The sequence below is a fragment of the Macaca mulatta genome, chromosome 17 (genome assembly GCF_049350105.2).
Source record: "Macaca mulatta isolate MMU2019108-1 chromosome 17, T2T-MMU8v2.0, whole genome shotgun sequence".
Taxonomy (NCBI): Eukaryota; Metazoa; Chordata; class Mammalia; order Primates; family Cercopithecidae; genus Macaca; species Macaca mulatta.
The window spans coordinates 30052976-30071637 of NC_133422.1; the positions used below are offsets into that span (position 1 = coordinate 30052976).

The 18662-nt window shown below is 38.6% G+C and overlaps 1 protein-coding gene across 2 annotated transcripts in view; it reads right to left on the minus strand.

The window, feature by feature from the left end:
• DLEU7 (deleted in lymphocytic leukemia 7) overlaps positions 1–18662 on the minus strand; it is a 140129-nt gene that overhangs the window by 109103 nt on the left and 12364 nt on the right. The window contains exon 2 of one of the 2 annotated variants that reach the window (XM_001104889.5): positions 2345–2981. The exons of the other annotated variant lie outside the window; for it this stretch is intronic. Within the exon in view, the coding sequence (XP_001104889.2) occupies positions 2775–2981 (207 nt within the window). The 3' untranslated portion in view covers positions 2345–2774. Of the gene's footprint in view, positions 1–2344; positions 2982–18662 lie in introns of those variants that run through there. 2 annotated transcript variants of the gene reach the window in all.

The window sequence follows — 18662 nt, forward strand, 5'->3', positions numbered from 1 at the left end:
AGCAAACTCAGAGTACTTGTGTACAGATGCAGGGTAGGTAGGTCTGCTGGTGAGATGAGGAACATGCTCTTCTTATGGCTTCCACTGTCCCTGTGCAATCAGAAGCAAGCTCATCAGCTAAGAATGAGGAGAGTAAACAATGGTAAAGTTTGAAAAGGTATGGAAGGGCCTTCAGAGAGTAAATTGTTAAGGCCAGCAGTGAATTATCTAGTGAATTTTCCAGAACAGTGCTTTCTCATAGAAATATAATGCAAACCATCCATGGAATATTAAGTTTTCTAGTACCCATATTGAAAACATGAAAAGAAATAGGTACAATTAATTTCAATGGTATGTTTTCAATGGTAAATATTATTTCAACATGTAATCAGTATAAAAAGTACCAAAATATTTTAGATTCATTTTTTTAGTAATGAGTTTTTAAAAGCCAGTGTGCATTTTACATTTTCAGCACATCTCAGTTCAGATGAGCCACATTTTAAGTGCTCAGTAGCCACGTGTGGCCAGTGCTACCATACTGAACATTGCAGGTCTAGGAAATGAAGTAATGCTAATGGAGAATGCCAAGGGTCCCTGGAGATTGGGAGCCACGAGCTGAAGTAAGGTTGGTATGGCTGAGTGTTTTTCTCCAGCCATATTCAGAGCTCCTGTACAGACATGGAGTAGGCAGGGAGTTGAACTTGACCAGGGATTGAGTTCTACAAGCAACATTCAACCAAAGGGAAAAAAGGGAAGGGAACTTGTGGCATGTGGAACCAATTGATTATGTAGACTGACCATAGAACATAAGACACCGAAGTTAGCATGGGGTAGGAGAGGGGTGTAAAAAGGTGGTGGGGCAACCAAAGTTCTAGTAGCATCATAGAACTTTAAGAACTGTAGATGCTATGCAACATACAAAGATGTCTAGGTAATCCCTGCCCTCAGCAAGCTAATCTTGACAGCAGATTTACCAACAGTTATGCTATTAAGATGGCATGTGATAAACACCAGAAAAGTAGCACAAAATGTGTTCTATGGGAATTTAGAAAAGGAAGAGTTCACCTCTGGCTAGGATTGCCCATGAGGGTTCATGGAGGGGGTGGTGGGTAAGTCAGATCTTAAAGGATGAATAGGATTTTTGTCAGCACATAGGAAACATGTTACAAAGTGAGGAAAAAGCACAAGCACAGATAGAAAATAAAAAATGTTCACTATTTCTTTGGGTAAGGTTAAAAAAAAAAAAACCTTAATATTCATTGAGGGAATCATTAATTACAATGGGGTAGTAATGATGGGTCTTGAAAGAAAAGTACAGAGCTAATTTCCCTGGGGGAAGAAAGACCTCATCATAAAAGAAAGGCATCCCCCCAGAATACAATGTTTCTTAGGTGTGGGAAAACTGAGTGGCAAAGATTATTCTCAAGAAATAAATGCCTACCGCTTCTCAGCCTTTTGGCTAAGATCAAGTGAAGAAATAAATGCCCTTTATTTCTGGCCCACCTCACCCCTACACATACTCATGCACCTGTAAACACATGAGCACACACACACACACACACGCATGCCCACAGACACACAAAGCATCCATCTTTCCTTTAGAATTCAGTATCATATACTTAGCTCCCTTCTCTGGAAACGGTCAGTTACTTCCAAAGAGAAGCAATGTTTACCTTTCATTCTCAGATTCTGGAAGAAAACATTTAGAACCAACTAGGATCAGAGTGGGTGAGATTAAAAAGGCTTTGATTACCATTAACACCTTAGAAATAGTACTGTACTCCCACCACACAGACCGAGTTGATGATTCTTTTAGAAAACAAGCTGCACATATACACTATAATCTTGTTTTCTAAGTCTGTTGCTGTTTCTATTAAAATTTTAAGGGAAAAATAGCATTTTACTTTGGCTCTCAACACAGTCATCATTGAACAACAAGAAATTTAGTTTTTCCTAAGTATGTGTGGACCGTTGTTGAAAAAAAATATCATCTTCTCTCTTCCCAGCTCTAAATGGTTTGGGAAACCTGCCAGTAAATCCACTCCCTCCCTTTTTTCAAAGAATTTCCTACTTCAATCAGAATATTTAGAAACAGTAAGAGCTAGACTTTTCCACGTGAGATTTTAATAATACTGTGCTTTGTATTTACATATCATACATGATTGGTAAGTCATAGCTCACTATCACTTTAAGTTTTTAAATTAGTATATAAAAGCACAAGGTTTAGAAGCAACTCTTCTTGTGCTCAACAGTAAGTTATTAATGTCAGGATTGAAACTCATGATTACTGACACATGTAGTCCTACAAAGGTCATTCTTGTAACATAAAAGGAAGTGTCCAGTAAGTATTAATAGAACATTGCAATTATCAAATATCTCATTTATTCAAGGTCATTTTAAGAGCCAAGGAACTTTAATTATATAAATAACCACATTAAACCCTTTAGACCTACATTAATATGAATACAAATTAAGGTATCATTCAATAAAAACTAACAATATGAATAAATATATACATAATCAAATCAGTTTCACAAAGTAGAATGTATTTCAATCAGAAAGTCAGCAAATAGGTCAATATACTTAAAAATGTGAACTACTGCTTTAAAAAAGTTTCACTAACATGCTATAATCCTGAAGGCTACAGATGCCACTGGTCAGACTGTTTCACATGCCATTAAGTCTTTCCCCTTTGGATATAAAAACATCCATTGTCTGCTGACCCAATTAGGAAGGAAAGTATCTGGTTCTCTTAACAGTGCTGGCTGTGGTTTTACTCCCGATACCTTTAACACTCATATGTCTGGGAGATTCTGTAAGATCTGTCTCAAGGAAGCACAGGCTACCACGTGGGCATCTGAAGGAAGATTAGCAAGTGACTGAATCAGCTTCTTGACTATTGTCTTCAAACACTGGTGGGCAGCATTCAAGTCTCTGTCAAACTGCTGTCCTTCAATCTGTAGAGCCAAATGACTGCAGATGTTTCTAAACTCAACACTATCCTGAAATGAACAACAAACACAAACAAGAAATTAGATAGGTTATGGGGGGCATTTGTTGTACTTTGCTTACCCAACTTCCATTCCTTTCTCTTCTGGTGACAGCACTCTGTGTTTTGGTTTTCTTTATTTTTTTCTTGGAAAACTACCCCCCATTCTTAGCCTATGTAGTTGGACCAAAGCTGATCACAACTCCAGGGACCAGGCCAATCAGAGCATGGACTGATCAGAATGGACAGATGATCTAAGCCAAGGCCAATAAGCCACAGGCCGAGGATATCTGCTAGACAAGACCTAAAGAGGATCTGCTATCCTCTTTAACTGAGGCTGTTGGAAAATATCTTGCCACCATAAAGATAGCATCCAAATGAGAATGCGGCCAACACAGAAGAAAGGAGAACCAAGAGATTAAAAGAGACATATTCTAATCTAATACTTTCTGAGTATGTGGCTCTAGCTATACTTGAACAATAAACTCCAAGATTTTTTGGCCATCTGGGTCAATAAATATCACTTTTTTACTTAACCCAGTTGGACTTCAGTTTCTGTTACTTGTTCCTAGAAGAACTGTGACAAATACACAAATAGCCTGTGTTTCTATTATCCCATACTCACTGTGTTCAGTATTCCAGTACAGAATTTGTTATTTAATGGACATGGTCTCAAGAAATCCCCAAATGCAAATTTAGAAAGAACAGTTCCCAGGTAATTTAAAAGAAGGAGGTAATTCAATATTTTTAATCCCTAAATGGTTTATTTTCTAAAATCCATTGCACATAAATGGTACATTGGGATGATACCACATCAGAGATAATGTTGAATATACGATCTCTTTTCAGTACACGGAAATGACGTCCCCAGGACTTCTGGTTCTGGCAACAAAACGAGAACTTAGTTTTCCCAAGGAATTCTCTTTGCTACTGAATTCCAAAATTCTAAATAAAAGTAGGGCAAACATCCTTTCTGAGCTTGCAAGAAAATAAGAGAAATCTCTCAGAAGCCAAAAATTTTAAAAAGATTATTTTAGCTGCCTACCAATACTATGAAGAAATGAAAGTTCATCTCTCTTGAGCCGGGTTTGGGATGGAGAGTAAAGTTGTCCCTCGGAATGTGTAATAGCGGACCTGTATTACACAGTTGTTTGACTTTGGAATTGCCCTCTGTACCAGATGAACATCCTGGGAACACTCGTGCTAAGAAATTAACTTAAAATTTTGAACTGGGCTGAAACAGCCATGAACACATGGCAAAAACAAACAAAAACATATTCCAGGGAAACATGTCTGCAACCATTGCCCTACAATAGTATATGCATAATGCCTATGTTGACGATGAAGTCAAAGTATGAAATTTAAAACACAATCTACCATGATATAGCAGATGCAATATGGGACAAGATTACACTCGAAGAATTTAAAATAGAGACTATAAAATATGTTTTAAATCAGCAGTCCCCAACCTTTTGGCATCAGGGACCAGTTTTGTGGAAGACAATTTTTTTCCATGGCTGGTGGTGGCAAACGGTGTCAGGATGAAACTGTTCTACCTCTGATCATCAGGCATTAGATACTCTTTTTTTTTTTTTTCTTTGAAGAGATGAGATTTTTTTTTTAGTCAAATAATTAGTCATCCTTGAGTCTGCATGCATTGTCAAATAAAAATTATTTTATGATTGGCAAAGTTTTCTTGTTACCAATTATAAAATATACCCAGTATGCCCCTTAAAAAATAACAATCTTTTTCTTGAAGGGCAAATCACAACATGCTGATTATTTCATAATAAATTGAAGGTGAACAAAGGAGAAAATGCAGTACATTTATACTTTGAGAAGAAACTAATTCTAATACTCATGTGTCACCTTAATACTCATGTGTCGCCTTATTCTGGCTGGCATACAGTAGATGGCCCACAAGTGTTCAGTGATTGAATGAATGATTGGATGAATAAATATTATTCTTGAAAAAAATCTCGGTAATTACTTCCTGATCATACTGGATACTGTCAGGTATAGTTTCAGAAAATATTCTGTAATTTAATTAATAAAACTGGGAATTAGAAGAAAGAAAATTTGCTGCTAAAATACTGCCAAATATCCAGTTATGTGGTATGAATTTGGTAGCTTCGATAAGGCCTTCTTATTTACTCTAAAAATTTCTAATATCGTACTTGTTCTATTAGCCACCTATTATCTGATGATGAGTGGGTGGAATTTCTCTGTTAAATCTTCATTCCCTTAGCCCTAGTTTTACAATGATATTTAAGTGCAATCATTCTTGCAGATATTCACAGGAACACCTAGTGCTTTTCTTAACAACAAATTTAATTGACTATTATTATTTATTATTTATTTTTTTTATTATACTTTAAGTTCTAGGGTACAGGTGCACAACGTGCAGGTTTGTTCCATATGTATACATGTGCCATGTTGGTGTGCTGCACCCAGTAACTCGTCATTTACATTAGGTATATCTCCTAATGCTATCCCTCCCCGCTTCCCCCTTCCCACGACAGGCCCGGGTGTGTGAAGTTCCCCACCCTGTATCCAAGTGTTCTCATTGTTCAATTCCCACCTATGAGAAGGAGCACACAACCTAGATCCTTCACATGCTGAATTCACAATAGGGTTTGTGCTCCTATGAGAATCTAATGCTGCTGCTGATCCAACAGGAGGAGGAGCTCAGGTGGTAGTGCTTGCTAACCTACTGCTCATCTCCTACTGTGCAGTGTGGTTCCTAACAGGCCACAGACCGGTTCCTGTTCATGGCCCAGGGGTTAGGTACCCGTGCCTTAAATGAGTAAAGATATAAAAGAAGAAATCAGAAAAGTGTTTTAAGAAAAAATAGGCTTGCAAAAGAAGCACATCTACTTCTAAAAAAAAATGAAAATTATAGTAGAAATTTAAAACTTAATTGACAGCTTAAACACCTGATTAAATCTATCTGAAGTGAGGATGAGGAAACTAGATAATAAATATGAAAAAAATACCTTAGAATGCAAGATTACAAGTTGAAGACATGGGAAATATGAATGAGAGGTTGAACAACATGCATGACAGAATGAGAAAGTCCAACAAACACTTCTAGGAGAACAACAGAGAGAATGGGAAAGAGGCAATATTAAAGAGAACAATGGATTAGAATTATACAGAGTAGATCCAGAACAGAAATCTTTATATTAAGGAAGTAAAATATGCCAAAGGGAGAACAAGTTAAGTGAAATCCAAATCTAAACTCATCGAGGCAAAATTACTTTTAAAGGCAATCGGAAGGAAAAATACAGATGGACTTCAAGGTAAGACAAGACAGCAGCTGACTTCTCACCATAACAATAGAGAAGACGACGGAATAATAGCCTCAAATAACTGTCAAGCTAGAATTTTGTTGATTCCTACTAAACTATCATTTAAAACTCAGGGAAAAATAAATATGCTCTCAATTAAGAGGACAGAATTACCACTAATAGACTCTCAGATATTTCTGAAGACGTAATTCTGAAAGAGGAAATTCAACTGAAAATGGTTGAGATTCAGGATGCAACAGTGAACAAAGAAACTCAGAAACGTGGTATAAATCTAAAGAATGTATTGTTTAAAACAAAAATTATAACAACTAACGTGGAGTTTAGGACATCTAAATGTGGTAAATGAATGACGGTTCATTTTAGAACCATCTGAGCAAGATGTTTCTCAAATGCTGAACAGCAGTGACATGTCGAATGGAGTGGCACTCTAAGCACTGTATTATTCAAGAGAAAGGTGGCAAGCTCATACATTTTAGACTTGTTAGGTACATGTGTGAAAAATGTAAGAGTTATTAAAAGTAGAGAAATAATACATAAAACTTCAAAATCAGCAGAGGGAAAAGATGAATTAAAATTTTATTGGCTGGGCACAGTGGCTCATGCCTGTAATTCCAACACTTTGGGAGGCTAAGACAAGCAGATTGCTTGTCCAGGAGTTCGAGACCAGCCTGGGCTACATGGCAAAACCCTGTCTCTAAAAAAAAAAAAAAAAAAATGCAAAAATTATCTGGGCAAGAGGGCATGCACCTGTGGTCCCACCTACTCAGGAGGCTGAGGTGGGAGGATCACATTGAGCCCAGGAGGTCAAGACTGCAGTGAGCAATAATCATGCAATTGCTCTCCAGCCTGAGCAACAGAGTGAGACCCTGTATCAAAGAAAAAGAAAAAACAGATTATTGACCCTATGTAAATAGAAGGTAAACTGGGGAAATAAAGATACAAACATAAGGCAAGGTAAATAGAAAACACTAAATAAGATAGTAGTAATAAGCCTACACATATTAGAAAGCACAACAAATGCAAAGCAATAAACTCACCTTTTGGAAGATAGTGATTACTATGTTGGTTTTATATGCTGTTTACAAGAAACACATTTAAAACTAAAACCACATAAAGATTGAAAGTGAATGGATATTTAAACATATGCCAAGCAAAGAGAAGACAAAATAAAACCATAAAAAAATCATTATTTGGGATAAAATAAACTATGAGTAATAAAATGAATGATTCCCCAAGAAGATGTCACAATTTTGTACTTGTATGTCCCTAATATGATAATCATAACATACATTCAGTCTACACACATACAAGCTGATTTTAACCTAGCTTCCTCTGAAACTAGATTGATCAAACAACAAAACAGAGAAAGATTGAAAAACACTAACCACAAGCTTGAACCAATGGAAATAAGAAAATATACATTATTGTCAAACATGTGGACTATTTATAAAGCTGACTATATTATAATGTCACAAAGCAAATCTCAACAAATATCAGAAAGTCTCTATCATGCAAATCACAATGCAAATAAATGAGAAATCAATAACATAGATACCCTTCCCAAAACATGTGTGACTTAGAAAATCCACTGCTAAAAAATTCATGGATCAGTGAAAAAAATAATTGAAATTTTCAAATACTTTATACTGAACTATATCACAAATTTGTGGGATGTAGCCACAGTGAGAAACGCTTTGACTTAAATGATTATGTAAATAAAGAATAATTCCTGAAAACCCATGAGCTAAAAATTCAACTAAATAATGTAGGAAAAGAGAAACAGATACTGTCATTCAAAAGAAAATGAAAGGAAGAACTAAAAGTTGAACCAAAGTTTGATGAGGGACCAGAGTTTTATTCCTAATTCTGTCTATAAGGAGAAACTATTCTTCTCCCTGTTTTTTTGATTGAGAAGGACACAGGTTTCTGACAAAGTACTTATTTGAAAACATCCGCCGGAAACAAAACCAATGTTCCTTTCAACTTAGCAAACAGTGGCAGCAGGACCACCTGCGAGCTAGGTGCCGGGACAGAACCATACCACGCTCAAGGATTCGCAAGCTACCATACTTTTTTTCTTTTCTCTTTAAAGCATTCTTGCTTCCCTACCTTTGTGTGTTGCTCATTTCTGCCCAGAAGGTGTCAAAGAGCTGTTTAGATCAAGCTTGTCCAACCTGTGGCTCAAGATGGCATTGAATGCAGCCCAACACAAATTTGTAAATTTTCTTAAAACACTGTAAGTTTGTGTGTGTGTGTGTGTGTGTGTGTGTGAGATTTTTTTTTTTTTTAATTTAGCTCATCAGCTGCTGTCATTAGTGTTAGTGTATTTTATGTGTGACCCAAGAAAATTCTTCTTCTAATGTGGCCCAGGGAAGCTGAAAAATTGGACATCCCTGGTGTAGATGACCTGTCCCATGGCTTATGGGGTGGCCTGTGTGCTGAAGCATACTACTAGGGAATGGGAAAGTAGGAGAGAAAAATCACTCTGGACTGTTTCCTCAAGATCCACATCAAGGGAAATTGTCCGATTGCTTTATAGAAGTAATCCAACACTAAGTACAAAGTATAAGGATCAAAGAAAACATGCAAGGGGAAATTCAAAATAGAAGGAACCACTAAAACGTGTGCTGATGTATGCCTATTAGCCAGTGTGCAAAGGAATTCATCACCCAAAGAAGACTAAAATGCCTTTAAAAATATAGTTGTGGGCCGAAAACCTGAAGTCAATTTCACGTTTTACTGTAAAGAATCAAAGAAGGCATCGTTTGGGGAAATTACACGTACAATAAAAGTCGACTGCTGGGCTGTACTGGTCCCTGAGGCCCTGGGCAAACTTCAGATCTCTGGCAAGCTTTGCAAACTATTCTAGTACAGTATTTCCTTTTTATCCTTTCTCAAATATATTAGCAGTCAAAGAAAACAAATTAATAGGAATAGGCTTTCCATGGGACTCTTAAGCCAGGGTAGGGAAAAATAAAACAGGTGAGTGCTTCTCTACCATTCAAGAAGGTCTGAAGGCCAACTCTGGATCCAATAATCATTGCCTTTAACCAAACTTCTGCTGAGTCTGCAGTGGAAGGTAGGGGTCACAAGTCACAGCATTAAGGCAATAGTATATTAAATGGCTCACAGGCTTTCAGTAGAAACTCACATGATCAATATTGGTGATGATTTCACTCAGGATGCTTTCCATTCAATGACAGAGCCTATCCTCCCAACCGCTTTTATTTAGCAAATCCCAGATGCTCCCAGAAATGATGTAATATCCTACACGATGCTTTGAGTACTTTGCCAGAATTAGAACTACATGGTTGAGCAATCTAAAAGTAGATTTTGAAACTTCTAAAGCCTTGTGTAATTTCAGACTCTGGATATGAAATGTATTGATTGCTACAGCGGTCCAAATTAATGGCCAGCATTTACATTTTTAAGCCAGTTGAGATACTCTCATGTGACTCAACGGATCTATTGGGGTAATGGCCTTGGCCTGTTTAACTCAGCTAAATGAATTAGTTAAATTTATTTCAAATGTGTATCAAGCCTCCACCACATGGCTGGATAAAAGGCAATAAGATATGGTACTTGATCTATAAAGAGTTTATAACCTACTAGGGGGAAATGAGACACATAGATCATATACCAAATATCCATTGCAATATGATGAGGGCTATGGTAAAAACACAAAACCCCAATTCTATGGAAGAATAGACATGTATACACTCATAATTTAAGCACAGCACAGGGTTCATGCAAAGCTCGTTCTGTCATGTGACTCCTTCCTATAGCGTGCTGGGGTTTTATTGTTCAAAATTCATTTGGACACACTAGAGAAATTCCTGTGCTTAGGAGGCAATCCATTCAAAGAAATAGCTCTAGATTTTACATTATGGCTTATTAATTTTTAGCACACATCTGCCCTGTGGTAGGCAGAATAATAGCCTTCCAAAGATGTCCACATCCTAGTTTTCAGAACCTGTATGTTACCCCACATGGCACAGGAACTTTGCAGATGTTAGTTAGAACGGAAAGCTCTCCAAGCCATTACAAAGACCCCGGGGATGGAGACAGAGCTCATTCCTTCAAGAGCACTGGACTTGCCATCTGAACGCTGGTTCTACCCCTTTGGCCAAGCCATTATGCCTATGGAACACTCAGTTTTCTAATCTGTGAAATGGAAACAATAATAGTTACCACACGGAGGGGTTTCAGAAGTCAAACTAGCTCATGTATATGGAAACTCTTTGTATTTTTAGGTGCTCCTTTACATTAATAACTAAAGTTATGGCGGACTCTGTTAGACATTGGGAGATCAGTAAGGAGAAGGAGAGGGCAGGGGAGGGTAGAGGGAAAAAGAAAGGGGAAGGGAAAAGAAAAGAAAAGAAAAGAGAAAGAAAACAAAAAAAAAATCTGCCCTGTAGAAACTTAGAATCTAATTGGTGAGATGAAATTTATTTGCAATTGTTCAGTAGGAATGTCACAAAAATAAGATTAAGGTTCAACAACAAAGGTGGAGGCCATTAGTAAGCTTTTTTGCAGAAGAGGAGAACGGAGGCTTGCATGAAGTATCAGAGAAGTGGTAGGTGGGAAAGACTATATTAGATACTACAAGATAGACAGGTGGTATGGAAGAAAGCATTATTTGGCTCATAGGCCCCTGTAATCAGAATAAATAACAGAAGCCAAAGTGTGGAGTCAAGAAGGGGCTGGGTCAGGGAGAAGGAGAAAGTCTGAAAAGAATAGAATTTTGTGTAGAATATGAGGATATGGTTGTGTGGAAAGCCTTCAACGTCAGAGTAAAGTCCTTGAACACTTCCAATCATTGGAGTAACATGCAAACCAGCTTTTGAAGAACACTGGTCTGGCCTACATGCCTGAGCACCTACTCAGCACCAGACTGTGAGCTTGCCTCATTCTATACCTTGTCTCACTCAGTGCTCATAACCATCCGTGACAGATGAAAAGAAATGTGGCTTGGGGAGAGTACATGATGTAGCTAAGTAACACAGCAAGTTAGTGACAGAGTTAAAATTAACTTCTCCCAGGGATGAAGCTGAATTGACCACAGTGGACAAGCTTTTTGATGTGCTACTGGATTCAGTTTGCCAGTATTTTATTGAGGATTTTTGCATCGATGTTCATCAGGGATATTGGCCTGAAATTTTCTTTTTCTCTTGTGTCTCCGCCAGGTTTTGGTATCAGGATGATGCTGGCCTCATAAAATGAGATAGGGAGGAGTCCCTCTTTTTCTACTATTTGGAATAGTTACAGAAGGAATGGTACCAGCTCCTCTTTGTACCTCTGGTAGAATTCGGCTGTGAATCCGTCTGGTCCTGGGCTTTTTTTAGTTGGTAGGCTATTCATTACTGCCTCAATTTCAGAACTTGATATTGGTCTATTCAGGGATTCAACTTCTTCCTGGTTTAGTCTTGGGAGGGTATATGTGTCCAGGAATTTATCCATTTCCTCTAGAATTTCTAGCTTATTTGCACAGAGGTGTTTATAGTATTCTCTGATGGAAGTTTGTGTTTCTGTGGGATTAGTGGTGATATTCCCTTTATCATTTATATTGTATTTATTTGATTATTCTCTCTGTTCTCCTTTATTAATCTGGCTAGCAGTCTATCTATTTTGTTAACCTTTTCAAAAAACCAGCTCCTGGATTCATTGATTTTTTGAATGGTTTTTCATGTCTCTATCTCCTTCAGTTCTGCTCTAATTGTAGTTATTTATTCTTTTGAAGAACACTGGTCTGGCCTAGATGCCTGAGCACCTACTCGGCAGCAGACTGCAAGCTTAACTCATTCTATACCTTGTATGCTAGCTTTTGAATTTGTTTGCTCTTGCTTCTCTGGTTCTTCTAATTGTGATATTAGGGTGTCAATATTAGATCTTTCCCACTTTCTCCTGTGGGCATTTAGTGCTATAAATTTCCCTCTAAACACTACTTTAGCTGTGTCCCAGAGATCCTGGTATGTTGTATCTTTGTTCTCATTGGTTTCAAAGAACTTATTTATTTCTGCCTTAATTTTGTTATTTACCCAGTAGTCATTCAGGAATAGGTTGTTCAGTTTCCATGTAGTTGTGTGGTTTTGAGTGAGTTTCTTAATCCTGAGTTCTAATTTCATTACACTGTGGTCCGAGAGACTGTTTGTTATGATTTCCATTCTTTTGCATTTGCTGAGGAGTGTTCAACATATGCAAATCAATAAATGTAATTCATACATAAACAGAACCAATGGCAAAAACCACATGATTATCTCAATAGATGCATAAAAGGCCTTTGATAAAATTCAACAGCCCTTCATGCTAAAAACTCTTAAGAAACTAGGTATTGATGAAACATATCTCAAAATAATAAGAGCTATTTATGACAAACCCACAGCCAATATCATACTGAATGGGCAAAAGCTGGAAGCATTTCCTTTGAAAAACCAGCACAAGACAAGGACACCCTCTCTCACCACTCCTATTCAACATAGTATTGGAAGTTCTGGCCAGGGCAATCAGGCAAGAGAATGAAATAAAGCATATTCAAACAGGAAGAGAGGAAGTCAAATTGTCTCTGTTTGCAGATGACATTATTGTATATTCAGAAAACCCCATAGTCTCAGCCCAAAATCTCCTTAAGCTGATAAGCAACTTCAGCAAAGTCTCAGGATACAAAATCAATATGCAAAAATCACAAGCATTCCTATACACCAATAACAGAGAGCCAAATCATGAGCGAACTCCCATTCACAATTGCTACAAAGAGAATAAAATACCAAGGAATACAAATTACAAGGAATGGGAAGGACCTCTTCAAGGAGAACTACAAACCACTGCTCAGGGAAATAAGAGAGGACACAAACAAATGGAAAAACATTCCATGTTCATGGATAGAAAGAATCAATATTGTGAAAATGGCCATACTGCCCAAGGTAATTTATAGATTCAATGCTATTCCCATCAAGTTACCACTGACTTTCTTCACAGAATTAGAAAAAACTGCTTTAAATTGCATATGGAACCAAAAAAGAGCCTGTATAGCCAAGACAGTCCTAAACAAAAAGAACAAAGCTGGAGGCATTATGCTACCTGACTTCAAACTATACTACAAGGCTACAGTAACCAAAACAGCATGGTACTGGTACCAAAACATATATAGAGACCAATGGAACAGAACAGAGGCCTCAGAAATAACACCATACATCTACAACCATCTGATCTTTGAAAAACCTGAAAAAAACAAGCAATGGGGAAAGGATTCCCTATTTAATAAATAGTGTTGGGAAAACTGACTAGCCATAAGCTGAAAACTGAAACTGGACCCCTTCCTTACACCTTATACAAAAATTAACTCGAGATAGATTAAAGACTTAAATGTAAGACCTAAAACCATAAAAACCCTAGAAGGAAAACTAGGCAATACCATTCAGGACATAGACATGAGCAAAGATTTCATGAGTAAAACACCAAAAGCAATGGCAACAAAAGCCAAAATTGATAAATAGGATCTAATTAAACTAAAGGCTTATGCACAGCAAAAGAAACTACCATCAGAGTGAACAGGCAACCTACAGAATGGGAGAAAATTTTTGCAATCCATCCATCTGAAAAAGGGCTAATATCCAGAATCTACAAGGAATTTAAACAAATTTTACAAGAAAAAAACAACCCCATCAAAAAGTGGGCAAAGGATATGAACAGACACTTCTCAAAAGAAGACATCTGTGCGGCCAGCAAACATACGAAAAGAAAGCTAATCATCGTTGGTCATTAGAGAAGTGCAAATCAAAACCATAATGAGATATCATCTCATGCCAGTTAGAACGGAGATCATTAAAAAGTCAGGAAACACAGATACTAGAATGTATATGGAGAAATAGGAATGCTTTTACACTGTTGGTGGGAGTGTAAATTAGTTCAACCATCGTGGAAGACAGTGTGGCGATTCCTCAAGGATCTAGAACCAGAAATACCATTAGGCCCAGCGATCCTATTACTGGGTATGGACCCAAAGGATTATAAGTCATTCTACTATAAAGACACCTGCATGCGTATGTTTATTACAGCACTCTTCACAATAGCAAACACTTGGAACCAACCCAAATGCCCATCAATCATAGACTAGATAAAGAAAATGTGGCACATACATACCATGGAATACTATGCAGCCATTAAAAAGGATGAGTTCATGTCTTTTGCAGGGACACGGATGAAGCCATCATTGTCAGCAAACTAACACAGGAACAGAAAACCAAACACTGCATGTTCTCACTCATAAGTGAGAGTTGAAGAATGAGAGCACATGTAAACAGGGAGGGGACTATCACACACCGGGGCCTGTAGGGGGGTGGGGGGCTAGGGGAGGGATAGCATTAGAAGAAATACCTAACATAGATCATGGGTTGATGGGTGCAGCGTACCACCATGGCACACGTATACCTATGTAACAAACCTGCACGTTCTGCACAGAACTTAAACTATAATAAAAACATTAACTCCTCTATTTCAGAACTCAAACATTCATCAGACTCACCCCAGATCCCAAATGATGCCAGGTACAGTAATGACTTACAGAGCCGAGCTCGGCCATGTGGTGCAGGAGACAAGACTGGCAGGAATTACAGAGCTATAGCTGCTCCGGCAGGGCGACAGGGGTATCTTGGAAGCAAGCGGGAGAAGCACTAAACCAGTTTTGGGATGGAACAAAATGCCTACAGGTGAATCGTTTCATATTTCTTTTTTGGCCATCTTCACACTATTTTTCTTAAGGTTGACTGAGTGTTATGAGTGGTGCGAAGCTCAAAAATTGGCAAGGATCGCATCCAAATGGAAGACTGGCCTGTTGGCCCATCCCTCCTCCCTGCAGCGTAATTGAGAGGGCTTGGCTATTCGAAAGATATTCAAGGCATGGAATCTTCTACACCCCATGTAGAATTGCAGATGACATTATTGTATATTCAGAAAACCCCATCGTCTCAGCCCAAAATCTCCTTAAGCTGATAAGCAACTTCAGCAAAGTCTCAGGATACAAAATCAATGTGCAAAAATCACAAGCATTCCTATACACCAACAGACAAACAGAGAGCCAAATCATGAGACAGCTCCCATTCACAATTGCTGCAAAGAGAATAAAATACCAAGGAATACAAATTACAAGGGATGGGAAGGACCTCTTCAAGGAGAACTACAAACCACTGAGCTAATCAGAGACCGCCCAGCTGGAGGTCTCCTTTCCTCAGCTCTGTTCTCTCCTGCCCGCTGTGAGGGAGGTCTCTCGGAAAAACCGCCACACCGTGTACTTTTCTGCATTCCGCATTGTGCATTTATTAGGAATGCACACATCTGGAATTCTTGAACAACTGAAAATGCACCTGCAAAGTCTTAAAAGGAAAGACAAGCTAAGCCTTTTTTTAAAGCTTGGTACTGAAAATAAACACTCTCATCATAACTGAAGTCTTGAAGACAAAAAGAATCTAGCAGTGTGAGTCCATTTGAGAGCCTGTTTTCCGAAACCAATGCCAGTGGATAGTAAAGTCAAAAACCCAATATGACTTAATCGGCTCTAAAATGCAGATAACATTTAAACAATCCACATGGATTGTGCTTTTTTCTCCTACCATGTCACCTTCAAAATCACTTCTACATAAATTGTAAATCAGTTCGTACTCAACCACCGGCTTTACAGCAAGTTGGCTCTTTTCAAAAGAGTCACGTCTTGAGATACCTTGAGTTTTATTCTCTTACACTGGCCTCCACAAGCTTGTTTCTTCTCACGTTTCCCCCTCTAGCTCTCCCTGAAGGCTTCATGTCCTCTACAGAGAGCATGAAAGAAACAGATGGAGAGATGGGGGTGGGAGGGCAGAGAGAAAGAGAACAGAAGAGAAGAAAGAGAAGGAAAGAGAGAGGAGAAGAAGAAAGAGAGGGAAGAAAGAAAAAAAGAGGCCGGACGCGGTGGCTCACGCCTGTAATCCCAGCACTTTGGAAGGCTGAGACGGGCGGATCACGAGGTCAGGAGATCGAGATCATCCTGGCTAACACGGTGAAACCCCATCTCTTTTTTTGCATTACCCCAAATGCAAAAAAATTAGCCAGGCGCGGTGGCAGGCGCCTGTAGTCCCAGCTACTCGGGAGGCTGAGGCAGGAGAATGGCTTGAACCTGGGAGGTAGAGCTTGCAGTGAGCCGAGATGGCGCCACTGCACTCCAGCCTGGGCAACAGAGCGAGACTCCGTCTTAGAAAAGGAAAAAAAAAAAAAGGAAAGAAAAAAGAAAGAGAGAAAGGAAGGAAGCAAGGAAGGAAGAAGTCTGTGTTGAGGCCTGTCCTTAGTAAACTTCTGCCTGGCCAGCAGGTTGCTCTCCACTAAAGCAGTCCAGTGCTGGGCCCAACAAAAGAATACAAATCCCTTCTCCAGACCCATTAGCACCTTCTACACTGGGTGTCTACATAAAAGGGGAGTGATTTTTTCTGTTTTACTGGGATGTTGTGGAAAACATACTATCATGAATCACGATTTGCCCTGACTTCATTTGGTTCATCAACATCTGGCTTTGAACTACAAATCACAGGGCCCAGAACAGTCATCCATCACCTGAACCCAAGGTCAGTCTCAATAGATGTGTAACTGTGTATTAATAAAACACCCAATGAAGCAAAGCATTAGCCAGTCACCATTAAAAAGTCTATCATCCACAGGAAATTAAACATTTTTACTTGTGGTAGACCCACTGGAAATGCTCACAAATAACTAAGGCTCCTGATGCATTTGCTTTGGGTACAGCACCGTTTCCAGTTGAAAATCCAGTCAAAAGCACTTTTGTGATGGGTATAAGCACTTGATTCAGGGGTGCTCACCAGGCAAACCCAAAAATGGTAAAATAAAACACTGTAACATTTTCACCAAGATGTCAAACATAAGTAGTTTTGTTTTAGGCCTTTCCCAAAGTATCTCTCCCCAAATGTTCATTTCAGAAAGCTTTTAGGTCCTGATTTTCATATCATTCATATTATAAGAAATTGCAAATCTATACATAAGCTACTTCTAGAGCAGTCACCATATCCATGGGTTAGGGGGAGAGAATAACAGAAATTCTGTGACTCATCACTGCACTTTTTTTCTAACATAAAAGCATGATTTTGTCACAGATAATGAGCACCACCTTGGCTATGGCTACTGATTATATAACCGTGAGCATTTATGTCTTCAATAGTATGTTAGTAGTCTTTGAAGACACAATTCTCAAATTTGCAGAAGCTGGTTTCACTTGTTCAGAGGAAGACATTGATGATGAGTGCTTTTTTCCCCAATGGGAAAAAGATTTGATTATTATTTTATTATTATTACCGTTAAAAGGTTGATGCCTCCTGAATTCTTACTGACTGTTATTTTTATGAATTCTATTCTTGATAGTACCAAATATAGATACTTCTGGAAAGTGACAGCGGCACATTCAGTTTTCAAAGTTTGCTAATGACAAGGAAGGGAAGTATGGGGACTCATGGGGCTGGCTACATAGAGAAAGCTTTGAGCATGTTTATGAACCAAAAGGGTCAGCAGAGAGGGGGCAGTAGAAAATATAAGAAGAGAGAAAGTTGATAGAAACAACTCCAGGGGCAAATGAAAGATTTGCTTATTTTTTTTTTTTTTAACCAATGGGCAAAAAAAGCACTCATCATCAATGTCTTCCTCTGAACAAGTCAATATTCACACTTGCAGTTTGCAATGACTGTGAAGCCAAAGCCAGCAGTTTTATGACTGCTGCTCTTGCACCACAGAATGAGAAAGCCAGCAAGGACTATCAAACATGCGGGAATAATAATGCACTCATTGAAACGGGTGCGCTCACAGGCAGGTTTCATCTACAAGGGCAAAAACGTTCTTCTGCCTCTGAAAGTTAGCTTCCGCCACAATTTCCATGAAACTTGCTTCAGAACAGAACTCTTGGAAACTATAAATGTTTTTAATTCTCAAAAGAAGATAGACAAAACTCAATCAGAGTAACTCGTAATTGGCTTGGCTAACGGTCCCTAGGTGAATTAGTCATTTTCAGCGTTCAAAAAATCCTAGACTAGCTTCCTCCTGGTGTCCTGCACACTTCTATGCTCCCTTCGGGTGGCAAATGTTGAAGGCATTCCTGCTAGTATTACTAGTTTGATAGTGATTTCCTGATTTCACCTAGTGCTTTCTGTCACTCTATCAGGCAGCCACGATGGAAGGAGGTGCAGAGATCATTCAGTGTTATGGACTAAACGGTGTGGTCCCCTCATTCACATGCTCAACCCCCAATGTGACTGTATTTGGAGATAGGCTCTTAGCGAGGCAATTAAGGTAAAATGAAGTTATAAAGCAGCTCAACTCTGATAAGACTGGTGTTCTTCTAAGAGACACCAAGACATGCA